This window comes from Coregonus clupeaformis, chromosome 29 (assembly GCF_020615455.1).
Source record: "Coregonus clupeaformis isolate EN_2021a chromosome 29, ASM2061545v1, whole genome shotgun sequence".
NCBI lineage: Eukaryota > Metazoa > Chordata > Actinopteri > Salmoniformes > Salmonidae > Coregonus > Coregonus clupeaformis.
This window is the reverse complement of record NC_059220.1, coordinates 8,391,483-8,409,962: the sequence shown is the minus strand read 5'-3', so window position 1 is coordinate 8,409,962 and position 18,480 is coordinate 8,391,483. Positions and strand designations below refer to the sequence as shown.

The 18,480-nt window shown below is 43.2% G+C and overlaps 1 protein-coding gene across 1 annotated transcript; it reads right to left on the bottom strand.

The window, feature by feature from the left end:
• Window positions 1-234: 234 nt before the first annotated feature.
• Window positions 235-17,847, bottom strand: LOC121544649 (dihydropyrimidinase-related protein 5-like). Its single transcript, XM_041854660.2, has 14 exons — window positions 17,702-17,847; window positions 14,722-14,776; window positions 14,040-14,252; window positions 8,614-8,772; window positions 8,006-8,185; window positions 7,624-7,692; window positions 6,585-6,629; window positions 5,106-5,181; window positions 4,626-4,782; window positions 3,997-4,138; window positions 3,451-3,593; window positions 2,663-2,870; window positions 2,245-2,410; window positions 235-2,072 (listed from the first exon to the last, which is right to left on the bottom strand). The coding sequence occupies exons 2-14, from the start codon at window positions 14,767-14,769 to the stop codon at window positions 1,987-1,989; spliced, it is 1,692 nt and encodes a 563-aa protein (XP_041710594.1). The 5' UTR covers window positions 14,770-14,776; window positions 17,702-17,847; the 3' UTR covers window positions 235-1,986.
• Between the last annotated feature and the right edge of the window lie 633 nt (window positions 17,848-18,480).

The following is an 18,480-nucleotide window of genomic DNA, read 5'->3' as shown; positions in this document are numbered from 1 at the left end:
GGGAGCAGACTCTCTTGCCTACATGTGCTTAGGCATCTTAACAGATTTGCTGCTTACCGATGGGGGTATATTCACCTTATATAAATCCTATTATATTTTATTTTATTCTATTCTATTCTATAGCAACACAATTGTACATTGTAATTTATTGAACCCCATTTGCCAAATACAGTCAGTATAGGCTATAGGCTCTCTCTCTCTATATATATATTTTTAAAGAAACACAATTCAAGCTTGACATTTCAGTGTGGTTTTATTTGCACTCAGACTTGTGCTAAAGAGCTGCAAGATCATATAGGATAAAACAAAAACAAAGACAAACCTCAGTGAAAAACACCGAAGGACGTTCAGCACCAGTATGGACCTCATCTGCAGTCTTATATCGTACAGTGGGGTTTGAAATAGGCTACGGAAAAACAATAAAAAAGTATATTCTTATAAAATAAAACTAATATGTTCTCAGTAGCTTATAATGGAAGAGTGTAAAGACAATTTAAAACAGAAAGACATCAGTGGTTTTCATAGACACACTCTTGAATAAGCATGCCATCCAGTGATATAATGCATTGACTGACATTATGACATAAAAACATAAAAAACCCTGGAGAACATTTTGTATATTTAAATTGCCCTTATAATACCCAAGATTCAATCGAATTATAGATCATGCACTACTCTTGCCCAATTGACAGTGTTCCAACCTTGGAAACGTCAACCGAAAAGATACACAAAACTGTCAAATACGTTTCAGTGCAAGTCAAGACCAGAATTCCTCAGTGTTATGTGCTAAGTGTTATGTGCTCAGTAGTTAGCTTTAACATCATAAGAGGAATCACAATGATACACATGTTAAGGTACTATTATCTCTATACATTAACTGTAATATGTGGATAATGAGAGACTTCTCTGGTGAGAAAAAGGCATTTCAGAGAGGAGCTAGCTAGCTTGTCGCTAACAGACAGAGAAAAGGAAAGGGGTATCACCACTTATATTACACAAAGAACGCTGCTAAATTTGAGTCACCAGTGTTCTATGCCACAACATACATACAGTAAACACAGCGTAGGTTAATTCATATTGATGGGAGATGAGATGACCAGGAAGAAGGAGAATGCTACTATATTAAACTGTAAACAGAAACATAGAAGCTATAAAAACTCTGCCCTTACTTAGCCTACGTATTTTAATGACCTATGTCATCCTCAGTTTTTCACGACTCATTTTTCACGACTCAAAAAAAACATTTCAAAGTATCAGCTTGCATTTGCGTTTTAGTCAACAGACCGAACAGAAAATAGGTGTTTCACACAAAATGATGAGATATCCATGTTATGAGATATGAACGTTATTAGATATCCACGTTATTTCATGCCAAGTGCTTTGAGATATTGTGTAGTAAATAACTAATCACATTTATTCATGAAGATTCTGTATTGGTAGAAAAAGTTGTTTTGTTACACATAAAATAATGTAAGGAAAAGGCAGCTAAGTAGTACATGATACAAGTGCAGCATTGTAGGTTAAACAATTATCAACTCACCCCCCCCCAAACCATTAGTGTATAATGACATACAGTACTTTCTCTAACATACATCCATTTATCCAAAACAGTCAACTAGCAACTTATGTTAGCTGCTGTGCAAATTTAGTTTAGATATGTCTAATTTTTAAAACAAAAATGTTTAACTTTTTAAGTTAAGCCCAATATGGTTCAGGTTTCGACCATACAGGCACAGATATTCCAATATTAAAAAGACATCAATGTCATATAAATGTTATTCAGACCCTGTCATCATATATACACTAAATACGTGCGTTCGTTTTTCAAATAAAATGTGAGTAATATTTTTCTTTCTATGCTTTCTGGGTGATCGTAACAAGCAGTTGTCTTGGTTGGCCCTGAACTTCTCTTCAGGTTCCATTCTTCATTGTAATTGAGAACTATGGTAGCTGTTTGGTTCTAGAACTCGCTAATCTTCCACACAGTTACCAGATGCCACTGGATCGACCACCTGGGGGGGCCAGAATTCTCGCAGAAGATCTCTTTGGGATTTTATCATCGATCTGGGCACCTGGAGAGATTGATAGACAAAAAGAGAAATTACAATCTGTCAGGTTAGCAAAAATGAGCTAATTGTTAATTAGATAGAATAGACACTGCATTAATAAAGTTCTCTAGGCCTTAGAGGCAGGGAAGCAAATGATAAAATCCCAATTTGCAAAGCGATGCATTGTGTGTGATACCAGAGAGGCTGAAGCTGGACTCATGCAGGTCTCTCTGTCCTCCATGCTTGGTGTGTGGTCGTGTTGGAGTGTCCCCGTCACACGGTCCACAGTCCTTCTTCCCAGAATGCATCACTGCTACGTCTCCTTCGTACGGCTCACGCTCCACAGCCTTGAGGGCCTGACACTGAGGAGAGTCAGAGAGAGGCACACACAGACACACAGGCACAAACACACAGGCACGGATGCACGCAGACACACACAATAATTAGTCTCTGGTTATAGACAGTAAAACACATAACACTTGATGACAATAAAGACAATCTGAAGCAGGTATGGAGAGTTTATGCCATTTAAAGATCACTGTTTGTCTGCTGCAAAATTGCTGAGTAAATTAACATTTTAAAATCCACATCCTGTTGATGGCTTTGTACAGTACCTTCTCCCGCTGAACCATCTTCTTATAGAGGTAGTCTGGGAAGGTCCTGAGAGGATAAAACTTCCCAGAGCCCTCAGAACACGTGAACACTCCATTCTCATAGACCAGATGGCCACGGCTGATGGTAACCAGGGGGACACCATGGCAACGGAGACTCTCGTACAGGTTGTAGTCTCCACCCTGCACCTGGTTGTCCACAGAGATGGTCCTGGGCACAGAGAAACATGGCTACTGTTATTGGTGTGGCTCAGCTGGGAAGAACGCTAGTAACACCAGCATGGTAGGTTCAATTCTTGCATGGATCATGGGCAGAACATTTATTCACTCACTGTTACCGTAAGGCCGAATTCAATGCAAGGCGCGTTGTAGCCCAACGCACTCGACAGCCGACAATGTGCCTTTTAAAGGCTTTTTCCCCGACATTCACGGGGATCACATTCATGTTGGGACACATGTAAATTATCTTTAAAAGTCTGTTATAGTGCACATTCATCACATTCATGTTGCGCCTTGCATTGAATCCTGGCCTGAGTGATTTTGGATAAAAGCATCTGGAAAGAGGTATATTATTATTGCACTATCAAAGGAAAACCTTAACATCCCCCAGAGGGTTAAACCTTGACATCCACAAGGGGGTTAAACATGAACATCCCCCAGGGGGTTAAACCTTAACATCCCCCAGAGGGTTAAATCTTAACATCCCCCAGGAGGTAAAGGGTTGATGTAGCGATAGTAGTGAGGAGGGAGGGAGTGAGTGGATAGTGTACATAGTGGATAGCTTTACATACCTGGTCCCTTCTGGGTCCCAGACCACCACGTCAGCGTCAGCCCCTGGGATGATCCTACCCTTCCTGGGGTAAAGGTTGTAGATCTTAGCTGCGTTGGAGCTGGTCACCGCAACAAAACGGTTCTCGTCCATCTTGCCTCCGACCTAGATTAGCAGGGGATCAAAATGTTCCATGTCAGAGGTAGAGGGAGCGGGAGGGAGGGAGGAGGAGAGGGAGAGGGAGGGAGGGAGAAATTATGTTATCAAGATGTTTACCACTAGAATCAAACAGCATATGTATTAGTCAGGGACCATGCACAACAAATATTGCAACAGATACATTTCTGTCTGCACCATAGTAAGTTAGTTACAGCAATAACAACAGCAGATGTTTTCTGTTTTCTATCCAGCCGTAGAGCTTTGCCTTCATACATAGAGATACATGTTTGTCTTTTTTTTAGCCATCTGGTCGTAGAGCACAGAGCTTTGCCTAGACAGAGATACTATAATACTATTTCTATCTTAGCCTAGACAGAGATACTATAATAATATTTATATCTTTGCCTACCACTCCTCTCTCCCAGATGACGCTCATGCGGTCCTGGATGCCCGGGACTCCGTGGGGGATCTTTGTGAAGTCATCCTTGCCCATAGCCTTCTGTTTAGTGGTGAAGGGACGGTGGTCAGACACCACTACGTTCAGAGTGTCACTGTAGTAGGCAAGAGAGAGGGAGGAGAGGATAGGTCAGGGGAAACACACACACACCATCATTTCATTCACTTTGATTTGATAACACAATGTTCAGTGTCACTGTTAAAGACCAGAGAGGAGGAGGAGAGGACGGGTCAGGGGGGAAATTTAGATGAAACGTAATAATATCATTGAATGCCAACAGACTGGTGCCTGGATTCAATCCAACGTAGATTTACGATATAATTCTAATGACAATTCCCCGACATTCCGGGACATCACAGTTGCGGCTGTCGGCTCAAACATTAAACACCTTTAGCAGATTACAAAGGCAATGTGCCCCTCTTACTTCCCCAGTAGACTCATCAGGTAGTTGTGTGTGTGTGTGTGTGTGTGTGTGTGTGTGTGTGTGTGTGTGTGTGTGTGCTCTTACTTCACCAGTAGACTCATCAGGTAGTGTGTGTGTGTGTGTGTGTGTGTGTGTGTGTGTGTGTGTGTGCTCTTACTTCCCCAGTAGACTCATCAGGTAGTTGGGTGTGTTTGGGTCCAGGCGTAGAGGAGGCACTGTGACGTAGGCTGCAGCATGGGCCCAGTCCTGGTGGTAGTACTGCAGGCCGTTCAGCACCGCATGTGCCGTGGTGGTCTCCCCATGGACTACTTTACCTACAGACAGATCATTAAGTGTGTACACACTACACATGACTATCTATGGATCTGTATGAACCCAGTTACTGTACAAGACAGACAGACAGACAGGGATGGGGTTCCAAAACACATTTGTAGTGAAGATCAGCCCAGACCAAGCCAGCAGTGGGTAACAAACCACATGAAAAGTAATCTCTGATCTGACAGGACAGAAAATAATAGGATAGGAGTGGAAAGGACAGGACAGGGTAGGACAGAACAGGACAAGCTAGGATAAGGATAGGACAGAACAGAACAGAACAGGACAGGACAGAACAGGACAGGATATGCCTTGGCCTTACCCTGCATCTTGGCTGTGGCGAGCACATTTCCTGCTGACATGCTGGACACGTTGACAAGGTAGATCGGGCAGTGGGCCTGAGGGAGAATGACAGAGAGAGAGAGACAACATATCTTAGAAAGAGTTTCATTTGCTTTCACCAGATAAATCATTGCCCTTGCCAAATGCAGATATGTTTTCCAGATATGGCAGGGTATTTCCTGATCAGTTACACTATATATACAAAAGTATGTGGACACCCCTTAAAAATAGTGGATTTGGCTATTTCAGCCACACCCGTTGCTGACAGGTGTATAAAATCGAGCACACAGCCATGCAATCTCCATAGACAAACATTGGAAGTAGAATGACCTTACTGAAGACCTCAGTGACTTTCAACGTGGCACCGTCATAGGATGCCACCTTTCCAACAAGTCAGTTCGTAAAATTTCTGCCCTGCTAGAGCTGCCTGGGTCAACTGTAAGTGCTGTTATTGTGAAGTGGAAACGTCTAGGAGCAACAATTCTCAGCCGTGAAGTGGTAGGCCATACAAACTCACAGAACGGAACCGCCGAGTGCTGAAACGCGTAGCGCGTAAAAACCGTCTGTCCTCGGTTGCAACACTCACTACTGAGTTCCAAACTGCCTCTAGAAGCAATGTCAGCACAAGAACTGTCGGGAGCTTTATGAAATGGGTTTCCATGGCCGAGCAGCCTAAGCCTAAGATCACCATGCACAATGGCAAGCATCAGCTGGAGTGGTGTAATGCCAGCTGCCATTGGACTCTGGAGCAGTGGAAATGCATTCTCTGGTGTGATCTGGCAGTCCGACGGACGGATCTGGGTTTGGCGGATGCCAGGAGAACGTTTCCTGCCCGAATGCATAGTGCCAACTGTAAAGTTTGGTGGAGGAGGAATAATGGTCTGGGGCTGTTTTTCATGGTTCGGGCTAAGCCCCTTAGTTCTTGTGAAGGGAAATCTTAACGCTACAGCATACAATGACATTCTAGACGATTCTGTGCGTCCAACTTTGTGGCAACAGTTTGGGGAAGGCCCTTTCCTGTTTCAGCATGACAATGCCCCCGTGCACAAAGCGAGGTCCATACAGAAATGGTTTGTCGAGATCAGTGTGGGAGAACTTGACTGGCCTGAACAGAGACCTGACCTCAACTCCATCAAACACCTTTGGGATGAATTGGAACGCCGACTGTGAGCCAAGCCTAATCGCCCAACATCAGTGCCCGACCTCACTAATGCTCTTGTGGCTGAATGGAAGCAAGTCCCCGCAGCAATGCTCTAACATTTAGTGGAAAGCCTTCCCAGAAGAGAGGAGGCTGTTATAGCAGCAAAGAGGGGACCAACTCCATATTAATGCCCATGATTTTGGAATGAGATGTTCGACAAGCAAGTGTTCACATACTTTTGGTCATGTGGTGTACCACTGTGCTGATGTACTTGACGATAAAGAAAATGCAACAACTTGACACAGAACACACACTCACCCTATTGGCGATGGTGATCGCCCGATGGGTGGCCTCTGCCTCCAGCTGTGAGACAGAAGAAACAACAGAATATTGTGGTGAGTAGCATAAGACGCTGCTCAAAAAGTCATTAAAATATGAAGGGAAGATATCCATAACGCTAGGGTCATTACAATATTATGAAGGGCTGATATCCATAACGCTAGGGTCATTACAATATTATGAAGGGCTGATATCCATAACGCTAGGGTCATTACAATATTATGAAGGGCTGATATCCATAACGCTATGGTCATTACAATATTATGAAGGGCTGATATCCATAATGCTAGGGTCATTACAATATTATGAAGGGCTGATATCCATAACGCTAGGGTCATTACAATATTATGAAGGGCTGATATCCATAACGCTAGGGTCATTACAATATTATGAAGGGCTGATATCATAACGCTAGGGTCATTACAATATTATGAAGGGCTGATATCCATAACGCTAGGGTCATTACAATATTATGAAGGGCTGATATCATAACGCTAGGGTCATTACAATATTATGAAGGGCTGATATCCATAACGCTAGGGTCATTACAATATTATGAAGGGCTGATATCATAACGCTAGGGTCATTACAATATTATGAAGGGCTGATATCCATAACGCTAGGGTCATTACAATATTATGAAGGGCTGATATCCATAACGCTAGGGTCATTACAATATTATGAAGGGCTGATATCCATAACGCTAGGGTCATTACAATATTATGAAGGGCTGATATCCATAACGCTAGGGTCATTACAATATTATGAAGGGCTGATATCCATAACGCTAGGGTCATTACAATATTTTGATGGTGCAGGTCTAATAGAAACGTATTCCATCGATGTCTATGAAGTAATGAAAGAAAGATAAGGGAGTATGTGGTCGGATATGAGTACAGGCTGATATGAGTCACTTTGGGATTTTAGGCTGGGTATCTGGAAAGCACTTTGTGACAACTGCTGATGTAAAAAGGACTTTATAAAATACATTTGATTGATTGAATTTCATTGGTCTTACCTCCTCTGGTCTGCTGATCTCGATGCCCTCAGGGCCGCTGATGCCCAGGTCCAATGCCTCCTTGGCACCCTAGAAAACACACAGGAGGATGTCATGAATCCTGGTGTATGTGGTGCATCACCCATAGAAATAGAATGTACACTAAATATGTTCCGCCGGTCCATCCACCACGTAATGTTGAATGTCCATTCTAGTAATTTGTAAAAACGTGATTTAGTTTGTATGTTTTGTGGTTGCTGCAAATGACTTGCCTCATTGAGAACATACATGTTTTTTAAATCTAAATCTGAATCATTACTGAGAATGTATTTCTGATCAAAGAAACAATGGAAGAAAATTCAGGGATATAGAACTACATATTGAACCAGAGTCTCTGACCCACCTCGGCCACCAGCTCTCCGTTCTCAGCGAATACACGGGCCACAGCCCCGATGTCCTTACAGTTCTGTAGGGCCTGGAAGAGCTCGGAGTCCCTCAGCATGAACAGGTCCTTATAGGCCATGAACATTTGGAACGAGTTGATGCCTTTATCTCTCACCAGGCTCTCCATCTCAGCTCGCACCTACAGGTCAGAGGTTAGAGGTTAGAGTTGATGCCTTTATCTCTCACCAGGCTCTCCATCTCAGCTCGCACCTACAGGTCAGAGGTTAGAGGTTAGAGGTTAGAGTTGATGCCTTTATCTCTCACCAGGCTCTCCATCTCAGCTCGCACCTACAGGTCAGAGGGTAGAGTTTAGAGGTCACCTGTACAAGATGAACACAGTCAGGAGTCATACCTTTTCATATTATCGTGCCTATCTGAATTGTACTATGCTGGCTTGGATATCTTTCTTTCACAATGTCTTTTCCAGCACAGATCCAGCAACTAATATGGATGTGTAATCAGGCCAGTGCAGTAAAGATCGGCTCTGTTTGGTTTATCTTAGCTCAGTAAAATGGAAAAGGGTATAATACCATCAAACACCAGTTATCAAAGGAGTGTGACAGTTACCTTGGGCCCCCACCAGGTGACCCCCATATGCAGTGCGTAATCGCAGCAGGCTTTACTGTCAGCCTGGGAGCGGGTCTTCTCGTAGGCTTCCAGCAGAGATTGGTTCTTCTCCGGTAACACATGTCCTATAACCATGGTGGTCCCTCCAGCCAGCGCAGCCTGTAGACAGAATAGAAAAAGATGACATATGCACATTCAATGTATTTATAGCAGGTCTTCATAAAAAATGATGGGACCTAAGTAGTGGAAACGTTGTCACCTATAAGGCGCTGGGAAGCATAGGTTGTAGTAGAGGACACACACATTACCTCTAGGCCTCGTAGCCTCACATCTAGTTAGTTAGTAACGTTGGTCTTAATGTTGGTCTTAATGTTGGTCTTAATGTTGGTCTTAATGTTGGTCTTAATGTTGGTCTTAACGTTGGTCTTAACGTTGGTCTTAACGTTGGCCTTAATATTGGTCTTAACGTTGGTCTTAACGTTGGCCTTAATATTGGTCTTAATGTTGGTCTTAACGTTGGTCTTAACGTTGGTCTTAATGTTGGTCTTAACGTTGGCCTAAACGTTGGTCTTAACGTTGGTCTTAACGTTGGTCTTAATGTTGGTCTTAATGTTGGTCTTAATGTTGGTCTTAACGTTGGTCTTAACGTTGGTCTTAACGTTGGTCTTAATGTTGGTCTTAACGTTGGTCTTAACGTTGGTCTTAATGTTGGTCTTAATGTTTATTTGCTGGGTGGATGTTATAAACTGCAAATGGCACCCTATTCCGTGTACTACGGACCACCTATGGACCCTGGTCAAAAGCAGGGCTCTATATAGGAACTAGGGTGCCATTTGGAACGCACACATGGAAAACCCATACATCTATCAGTAACTAGATTAGAACCAGGGAAGGGGACAGGGAGGTAACCCAACCCAGGTATTACAGTCATAATGATGGTCAGTGAGCTAGCTAATGTATATCAAGCAGCTGTCAGTCCTCTCATTGTTTATTACAACAAGGGCATCAATCAGCTATCCAAGCAGAGGCAGACATACTAGATCCAAAATGTAGAAATGAACAATGCATTGTATGGCCATCATAATAGTCAAACATTTCAAATATTATTCTATAGGATACATTTCTATATTCATAGATTCTGATGTATGAAAGCTTCACTACTGCTCCATTACATGTTCTAAATCCTTATAAAACCAGGTTGATACTGATGTAAAACAACAAAATACCTCCTATATTAAATCCTTTAAAACACCAACTTAGTCTGTTACTGTGTGTAGCTAAGTGCATCCTCCAAATAGCATATTTGAGTCAGCTGACCCTAGAGAGAGTGGAGGAGTGTCTGGTAAGGGTTATACGCGTGTCTAGTGTAGTGTGTTTGAGAACTATTGTCTTCAAGCAAAATGGCCTGAGGGAAAAGGCTTTTTGCAGCAGTCTTTGCAGCAGCCCCACGGTAGCCATGGAAACAGAAACCGATCTGCATTTGTCTTGGTACTTTAGCCAGGCAGCATGGCAGCAGCTATAGTGTGTGTGTGGGGGGAGAGGGTGGAGGGGAAGAGGGGAGGGAGGGGAGGAGGAGTGGAGGGCAGAGAATGTTGCCTGTATCACCAGGGTCTGCCAACCCCAGATTAGCAGAAAGATAACATATCCTTGGCTAGCTTGTGGTCAATGTCTAAAACACAGCAATGCTCTCATACGCTGTGTGTTATCTCTGGGTGGTAGAGCATGATGATGGATGAGTCATCCATGCCCTGAAGTGATCTGGGATAGCCCCAGTCTCAGTCCGCTCGCTGCCCCAGCCCCAGCCCCACCCCCACCACCACCTCTCTCTCTCTCTCTCCCTCTCTGTATCTCTGTCTCTCTCTCTTTCCCTCATCTGTCTGTCTCTTTCTCCATCTCCTTCTCTCTTTGTCTCTCTTTGTCTCTCTCAAATTCAAATTTAAGCTGTTTTATTGACATGAAAAACATTGAGTCAATATTGCCATAGCAACAATGTATACAATATACATTGTAAGAAAACAATATTGAATAATAATAATATTAAATAGTGATAAAATAGTAATAAAATAAGAATATTATAATGATCTTTCTCTCTCTCTTTCTCTCTCTCTCTTTCTCTCTCTCTGTCTTTCTATCTGTCTTTCTCTCTCTCTCTCTCTCTCTCTCTCTCTCTCTCTCTCTCTCTCTCTCTCTCCCTCTCTCACCATCTTCTCTCTTCCGTCTGTTCAGTGCCCTGCTAGAATAGAATAAAATAGAACAGAATAGAACAGAACAGAACAGAATAGAACAGAACAGAACAGAATAGAACAGAACAGAATAGAACAGAACATAATAGAATAGAACAGAATAGAACAGAATAGAACAGAACAGAATAGAACAGAACGGAATAGAACAGGATAGAACAGAATAGAACTGAATAGAACTGAATAGAATAGAATGGAATAGAATAGAACAGAATAGAATGGAATTATTTCCGGTATGTTCAGTGCCCTGCTGTCTGACTGCATCAGGAGACAGCACACCCTGCTACAGCTTCCACAGCTTTCTGCCACATCATCTATATAAATCATTGATGGGGGAAGTGAGTTATGTAATAAAATAAAGAGGACTCAGAACAACAGAGAATAATGTATCATATCTAACTTCAGTCAGCAGAATTATGAATCCACTATCTTTGTCTAAATAAATGCAGCATCTCTGAGTCCTAACCACGCCCGGTTTAATATTAGTTCTCTGATTATTTCTTACACTCTCCCTGAATCCCTAATCAACCCCTAGCCCCTAGCTACTTCTGTAGATCAAAGAGAATTGGTAGTTGATTGGCAATATGGTAATCACTTCAATTTGCATTCTGAGAGGTTGAGTGGGATTTTGGCCTTCTATCCAGATCTCCAGGAGTGTGTGGGGATGTGGGGATGAGGGACCAAGGGTCGACATGGGATTCAGGAAGGAAGGATTCAGGAGTCTGTCTCCACACAAAATCTGAAGTTATTTTCTCACGCTGCAAGGCACACTGGGAAGATTCGTTTATTTAGTTGCCATGGTGGAACATTGTGGTCCAGTGGGTTACAGTGAGGTGGAATATGTCTGACAGATGGTTGTTAGTTTCCCACAAGGCTGGGTCAATTATCATTATCAATTGGTGCATGGTAACTATATCTCTGTCTTCCCATACCACCATATTGACTCTCGTTGCTGTACAAAACCTATATATTACCTTCTCTAACAATAGTTGCTACCATTACATTTGACAGTTCATCATTGCAATGACCTATTAGTATAATGTATTGCCAAATTCCCAGAGGGCATCGTAATAATGATGTTATTGCAACCTGTTCTTCCCACTGGGAATGTCATTGTTGTAGCTGAGCATTTGGCTTTGCTAGTCCAACCTTGCCGCAGGTTTCTACCAAAATACAGAGAGAGAGAGAAAGAGAGAGAGAGAGAGAGTAATGCCAGTCCTAAAATCAATTAATCAAAGTTGAATGATACAGCCATTTTTACAACAACAAGTAACTCTGCCTTAATCCCCAAAGAGCAAGCACTGGATTATTGAGGGTAATGCCTACAGCACTGGATTATTGAGGGTAATACCTACAGCACTGGATTATTGAGGGTAATACCTACAGCACTGGATTATTGAGGGTAATGCCTACAGCGCTGGGTTATTGAGGGTAATACCTACAGCACTGGATTATTGAGGGTAATACCTACAGCACTGGATTATTGAGGGTAATGCCTACAGCACTGGATTATTGAGGGTAATACCTACAGCACTGGATTATTGAGGGTAATGCCTACAGCGCTGGGTTATTGAGGGTAATACCTACAGCACTGGATTATTGAGGGTAATGTCCACCACACTGGGTTATTGAGGGTAATACCTACATCACTGGATTATTGAGGGTAATACCTACAGCACTGGATTATTGAGGGTAATGCCTACAGCGCTGGGTTATTGAGGGTAATACCTACAGCACTGGATTATTGAGGGTAATGCCTACATCACTGGGTTATTGAGGGTAATGCCTACATCACTGGGTTATTGAGGGTAATGCCTACATCACTGGGTTATTGAGGGTAATACCTACAGCACTGGATTATTGAGGGTAATGCCTACAGCGCTGGGTTATTGAGGGTAATACCTACATCACTGGATTATTGAGGGTAATGTCCACCACACTGGGTTATTGAGGGTAATGCCTACAGCACTGGATTATTGAGGGTAATACCTACAGCGCTGGGTTATTGAGGGTAATGCCTACAGCGCTGGGTTATTGAGGGTAATACCTACAGCACTGGATTATTGAGGGTAATGCCTACATCACTGGGTTATTGAGGGTAATACCTACAGCACTGGATTATTGAGGGTAATGCCTACATCACTGGGGTACTGAGGGTAATGCCTACAGCACTGGGTATTGAGGGTAATGCCTACAGCACTGGGTTATTGAGGGTAATGCCTACATCACTGGGGTACTGAGGGTAATGCCTACATCACTGGGTTATTGAGGGTAATGCCTACATCACTGGGGTACTGAGGGTAATGCCTACAGCACTGGGTACTGAGGGTAATGCCTACATCACTGGGTTATTGAGGGTAATGCCTACAGCACTGGGTTATTGAGGGTAATACCTACAGCACTGGATTATTGAGGGTAATACCTACAGCACTGGGTTATTGAGGGTAATGCCTACAGCGCTGGGTTATTGAGGGTAATGCCTACAGCACTGGGTTATTGAGGGTAATACCTACAGTACTGGGTTATTGAGGGTAATACCTACAGCACTGGATTATTGAGGGTAATGCCTACAGCACTGGGTTATTGAGGGTAATAACTACAGCACTGGGTTATTGAGGGTAATACCTACAGCACTAGATTATTGAGGGTAATGCCTACAGCACTGGGTTATTGAGGGTAATGCCTACAGCACTGGATTATTGAGGGTAATACCTACAGTACTGGGTTATTGAGGGTAATACCTACAGCACTGGATTATTGAGGGTAATACCTACAGCACTGGGTTATTGAGGGTAATGCCTACATCACTGGGTTATTGAGGGTAATGCCTACAGCGCTGGGTTATTGAGGGTAATGCCTACAGCGCTGGGTTATTGAGGGTAATGCCTACAGCGCTGGGTTATTGAGGGTAATGCCTACAGCGCTGGGTTATTGAGGGTAATGCCTATAGCGCTGGGTTATTGAGGGTAATGCCTATAGCGCTGGGTTATTGAGGGTAATGCCTACAGCGCTGGGTTATTGAGGGTAATGCCTACAGCGCTGGGTTATTGAGGGTAATGCCTATAGCGCTGGGTTATTGAGGGTAATGCCTATAGCGCTGGGTTATTGAGGGTAATGCCTATAGCAGTGTTTTTCTCTCTCAACCTCACAGACAGGACTCCTGAAGGCCATACAGACAGCATATACCTTGGTGCCGCTGTAGTAGTCATCCACGGTGGTAGCATTCATGAAAGTCTGCTGGAGGTGCACACTGGTGTCGATCCCCCCGGGGAGGACCAGTTTCCCAGAAGCGTCAATCACCTTGGCCCCTCCCGGGATCATCAGCCCCTCCCCCACCTGCATGATGATGCCGTTCTCAATGTAGACGTCTGCCTCCTGCGTCAGGTCATCGTTCACCACCTGGTGGGAAAAATATGCACTAATCAGGTGCTGGACAGAATCAGGTGCTGGACAGAATCAGGTGCTAGACAGAATCAGGTGCTGGACAGAATCAGGTGCTGGACAGAATCAGGTGCTGGACAGAATCAGGTGCTGGACTGAATCAGGTGCTGGACAGAATCAGGTGCTAGACAGAATCAGGTGCTAGACAGAATCAGGTGCTGGACAGAATCAGGTGCTAGACAGAATCAGGTGCTGGACAGAATCAGGTGCTAGACAGAATCAGGTGCTGGACAGAATCAGGTGCTGGACAGAATCAGGTGCTGGACAGAAAAAAATGAATAATGAAACAGGTAATATCCGCAACTCTGTAATACTCCCCAGTGATTTATTTTAGATGAACACATACCAGAAAATGTTTAAATCCCACTGGGATCTTCACCACCACCATCAACAACCACAACAACAACAGTCAACACAACACACTCACCTTGCCACCCTTGATCAGGATCCTGGTTGTCGCTGAACTGGAAGACATGATGGCTCTGAAAGAGAGAAGAGAACGGTACTTTTCTCACTTGTGGTACAGGGAGTTACAGCCCCAAAATGGACATTGTAGAAGAAAAATACATGTTTTTACCTCTGCATATTTTCTCTGAAAGAGAGACACGCAGACGAGAAATCACTTTTCACTCTCATGGAGAATGGTATAAGTTTCCTGACCAGCAATACCACAACACTTCAACTACAACTTGGCATATACAAGCTATGGTACTACTATCTGTCATTAGCATTACATTCAGACGAGGAGGGAGGGACCCATTGAAGAACACAAATGAATCGCTGTTCTAAAACAAGCTATAACACAACAAATATTGTGTTCTCAGCTTGGCCTGGCCAGGCTGCTGTGACATCAACTAGCAGACTTGACTCGGAGGCTGTGTCTGTCACTGAGTATGACCAAACACCCCTTAGCTGTCTGTCTGTCTGTCTGCCTGCCTGTCAGTCTGTCTGTCTGTCTGTCTGTCACTGAGTATGACCAAACACCCCTTAACTGTCTGTCTGTCACTGATTATGACCAAACACCCCTTAACTGTCTGTCTGTCTGTCTGTCTGTCTGTCTGTCTGTCTGTCGCTGAGTATGACCAAACACCCCTTAACTGTCTGTCTGTCTGTCTGTCTGTCGCTGAGTTGACCAAACACCCCTTAGCTGTCTGTCTGTCACTAAGTATGACCAAACACCCCTTAGCTGTCTGTCTGTCTGTCTATGTCACTGAGTATGACCAAACACCCCTTAGCTGTCTGTCTGTCTGTCTGTCTGGGCTGGACTAAAACGGTTCAACAAGTCACACACTGGTTTCTGTCCATTACACAATATTATATTATTATTATTATCCATTACACAATTACATTATTTTTGTATTATTCTAAAACCAAAATGTAGCACACATAAACTGAACCTGTACATACATACTGTATAGGTGTACTGTGGTACATGTGTACTGTTATAGGAGAGGGTCGCAGTTCCGGAGCGATCCACTAGGTGTCCTCCTCCGACAACCTTAGGCACCTCCTCACTCACAGTCTGGACTAATCAGTATCCTATTGGTGTCACCTGTGTCTACCTGTTCACCTGTGTATTTATGCCCTCACTTCCCTGTGTTCCCTTGCTCTGTTTTCTCTGCTAGTTTCAATATGCCAAGCAGTACTAATCAGAGTCTGATCGCAAGATGTATGGACAGGTACTTGAGAAGTGTTCTCCCTGTTTCTTTATCATTTCAGTCAGAGTTAGTATTTAGTATTGTTTGCTGTCAGCCTGTTTTTTGGAGACCTATGTGCTCCTCATTTCTTTTTCGTGTATAGTCCGTTATTTTGTATCCTGGCTTCGGGACCATCAGTAAAGATCCTTGTTTCACCATCTCTGCCTACTGCCTACTGTCTATCCTGCACCGCACCTGGGTCACACTTCACACCAACCCTTACAGGTTTACTGTGGTGCAGGACATAGAGGGATCTACTGCCTCATCAGAACGTTAAGATATTCACATTTTCCAATACAATACCATTTTTTGGAATAATATGATAAATATCCCCCAGGGGACTCCCCCCTCTTCCCCCTCGTGTCTGTGCATGGTGTGAGACGTGGTGGGTGTGGGAGTGTATGCGTTCTCCATGCACAGTGAGGGTGTGTGCAGACTGTGCACCATGCCTACGTGTGTGGGTGCGGCAGCTGGCAAATTTACCACATGTTCTCTCTCCTCATGGCTCCAGATAGGGAGCTGAGATCATCTATATAAAATGTTGGCTAGATGACATCTTGAACATGCATGCTCAGATGCAAATCTAGGCCAATTTTAAAGGCAGACAGCTGATCACATCTTCATTTTGAAATATGGGAGGGAGGGAGAGAATATGCACCAACCATTTGTTATCCATCACTTCTACTGGCTGACCCACATCTGACTGAGTGTTTTATGATGTATAATTAATGAGCGAATGAAGTTACAACAATATGCCTTCCACGGATAGAATAGAAACAAATACAGGCTACTTAAAAAATACACATTTTAGGGTGGAGCACAAATAATTAGGCTACTGCAGAAATAATAGGTACCAACAGGTTGTCTAGGCTAGCCTAATATATTGTCGGACCTAAGTCTATTACAAATACTGTCTATAGGATATTTCACAAAATTGACACAAACATAGAAATGACAGTAGCTAACGTGGATACGTCGTTGGACATTTGGACAATTGGTCATGGAGTTTGAAACGTCACAGATTGATACACACATAAATGATAGCCATTCCAACGTTTATACACCTGTTATAGGGTAGACCCTAAATTATATTCTATAACAAATAAGAACATTCATTTAATTTACTATAATACATCATAGATCAACAATAATACATCGCACATCCCACTTGACACAAAGAAACATCGGCCTTCATCCCTCAGGATACATCATTCTCCAAACCGACCCAGAAAACTGTTCCCCAAACCCTCCCTCCCTCCCATAATAATGGCACACGCTATATTAACAAACAGTCTCTTCCATCCCACAGCCTAAAATATAATGTTGCACCTGCAACCTAGAAATCGATGGGCCAAATTCATAGCAAGTGCAATTGGATAGATAGCTATAGCACTTACGTTCCCTGTCTTGAGTTCCATATGCTGTCTACCGGTAGCCTATAGCCTACTAGGTTATAATTTCGATCACCCAACAAAAGCTAATGATGGCACAAAAGGAATCAGGATGGCAGAATCAGAAATGTACAAGACATTCAGTCAGTCAGCATGAGAAACAAAGTATCCACATAAAGCAAGTATCGTTGTCTAGGGCCGATCCATAGACTACACCCGCACAGCGCACAGTCTGGGTCCCCAAATCAAAGCCTCTTCACTTTGTTCTTAGTACATAACTGTATGCTAAGGTTGCATATCACAACCTCGTTCCACATACCTCTCCAAAACGCCTTTTTGGTTCCTTTCTGATAGCCTACAACAGCACCAATCCGTTGAATGAGACGAACACTTGCGTTAGACAGCGAGCAGAATCCAGGCTTCTCAACCTCCGGTCACAGCATCCAAGCCCGTGCAACGTGCAGACGCTCCAATCCCCGGTAGAGAACACAGAGTCGGCCACCAGAGGAACCAATCAGTATGCACTTAGGGCGTATCCACTTGGAGGGGGCTGTACCATTATTGCAGGAAGTGTGTGTGAACAGAGAGGAAGAGGCGAAGCGAGAGGTTTTACTCCGCCCAAAATCTGTCCACGAAAATAAACCCACGAAGTGAGGAATTTTTGTATGTAGGTCAACGAGTGTCGAATTTGGTCAACAAAAAATGTAATTGCTAATTTGCTACGTGAGGCTTATGTGATCGAATAGAAGTTTCGTAACGGTTAGGTTGTTACGAATGTACTAATAATATAAGTGGACGCATGAGGCATTTCGGCAACTTAAAAAAAAAACGTCTTTATATCGGAGTTGTGCCTGTTGTCCTAGAGATAGATAGAGGACTCATCATGGGATATCAAATCAAATCAAATTTTATTGGTCACATACACATATTTAGCTGATGTTATTGTGGGTAGCAAAATGCTTGTGTTCCTAGCTACAACAGTGCAGTAATATCTAACAATACACACAAATCTAAAAAGTTAAAGAATAGAATGAAGAAATATAGAAATATTAGGAGAGCAATGTCAGTGGTCCAGAGTATATATATATATATATATAT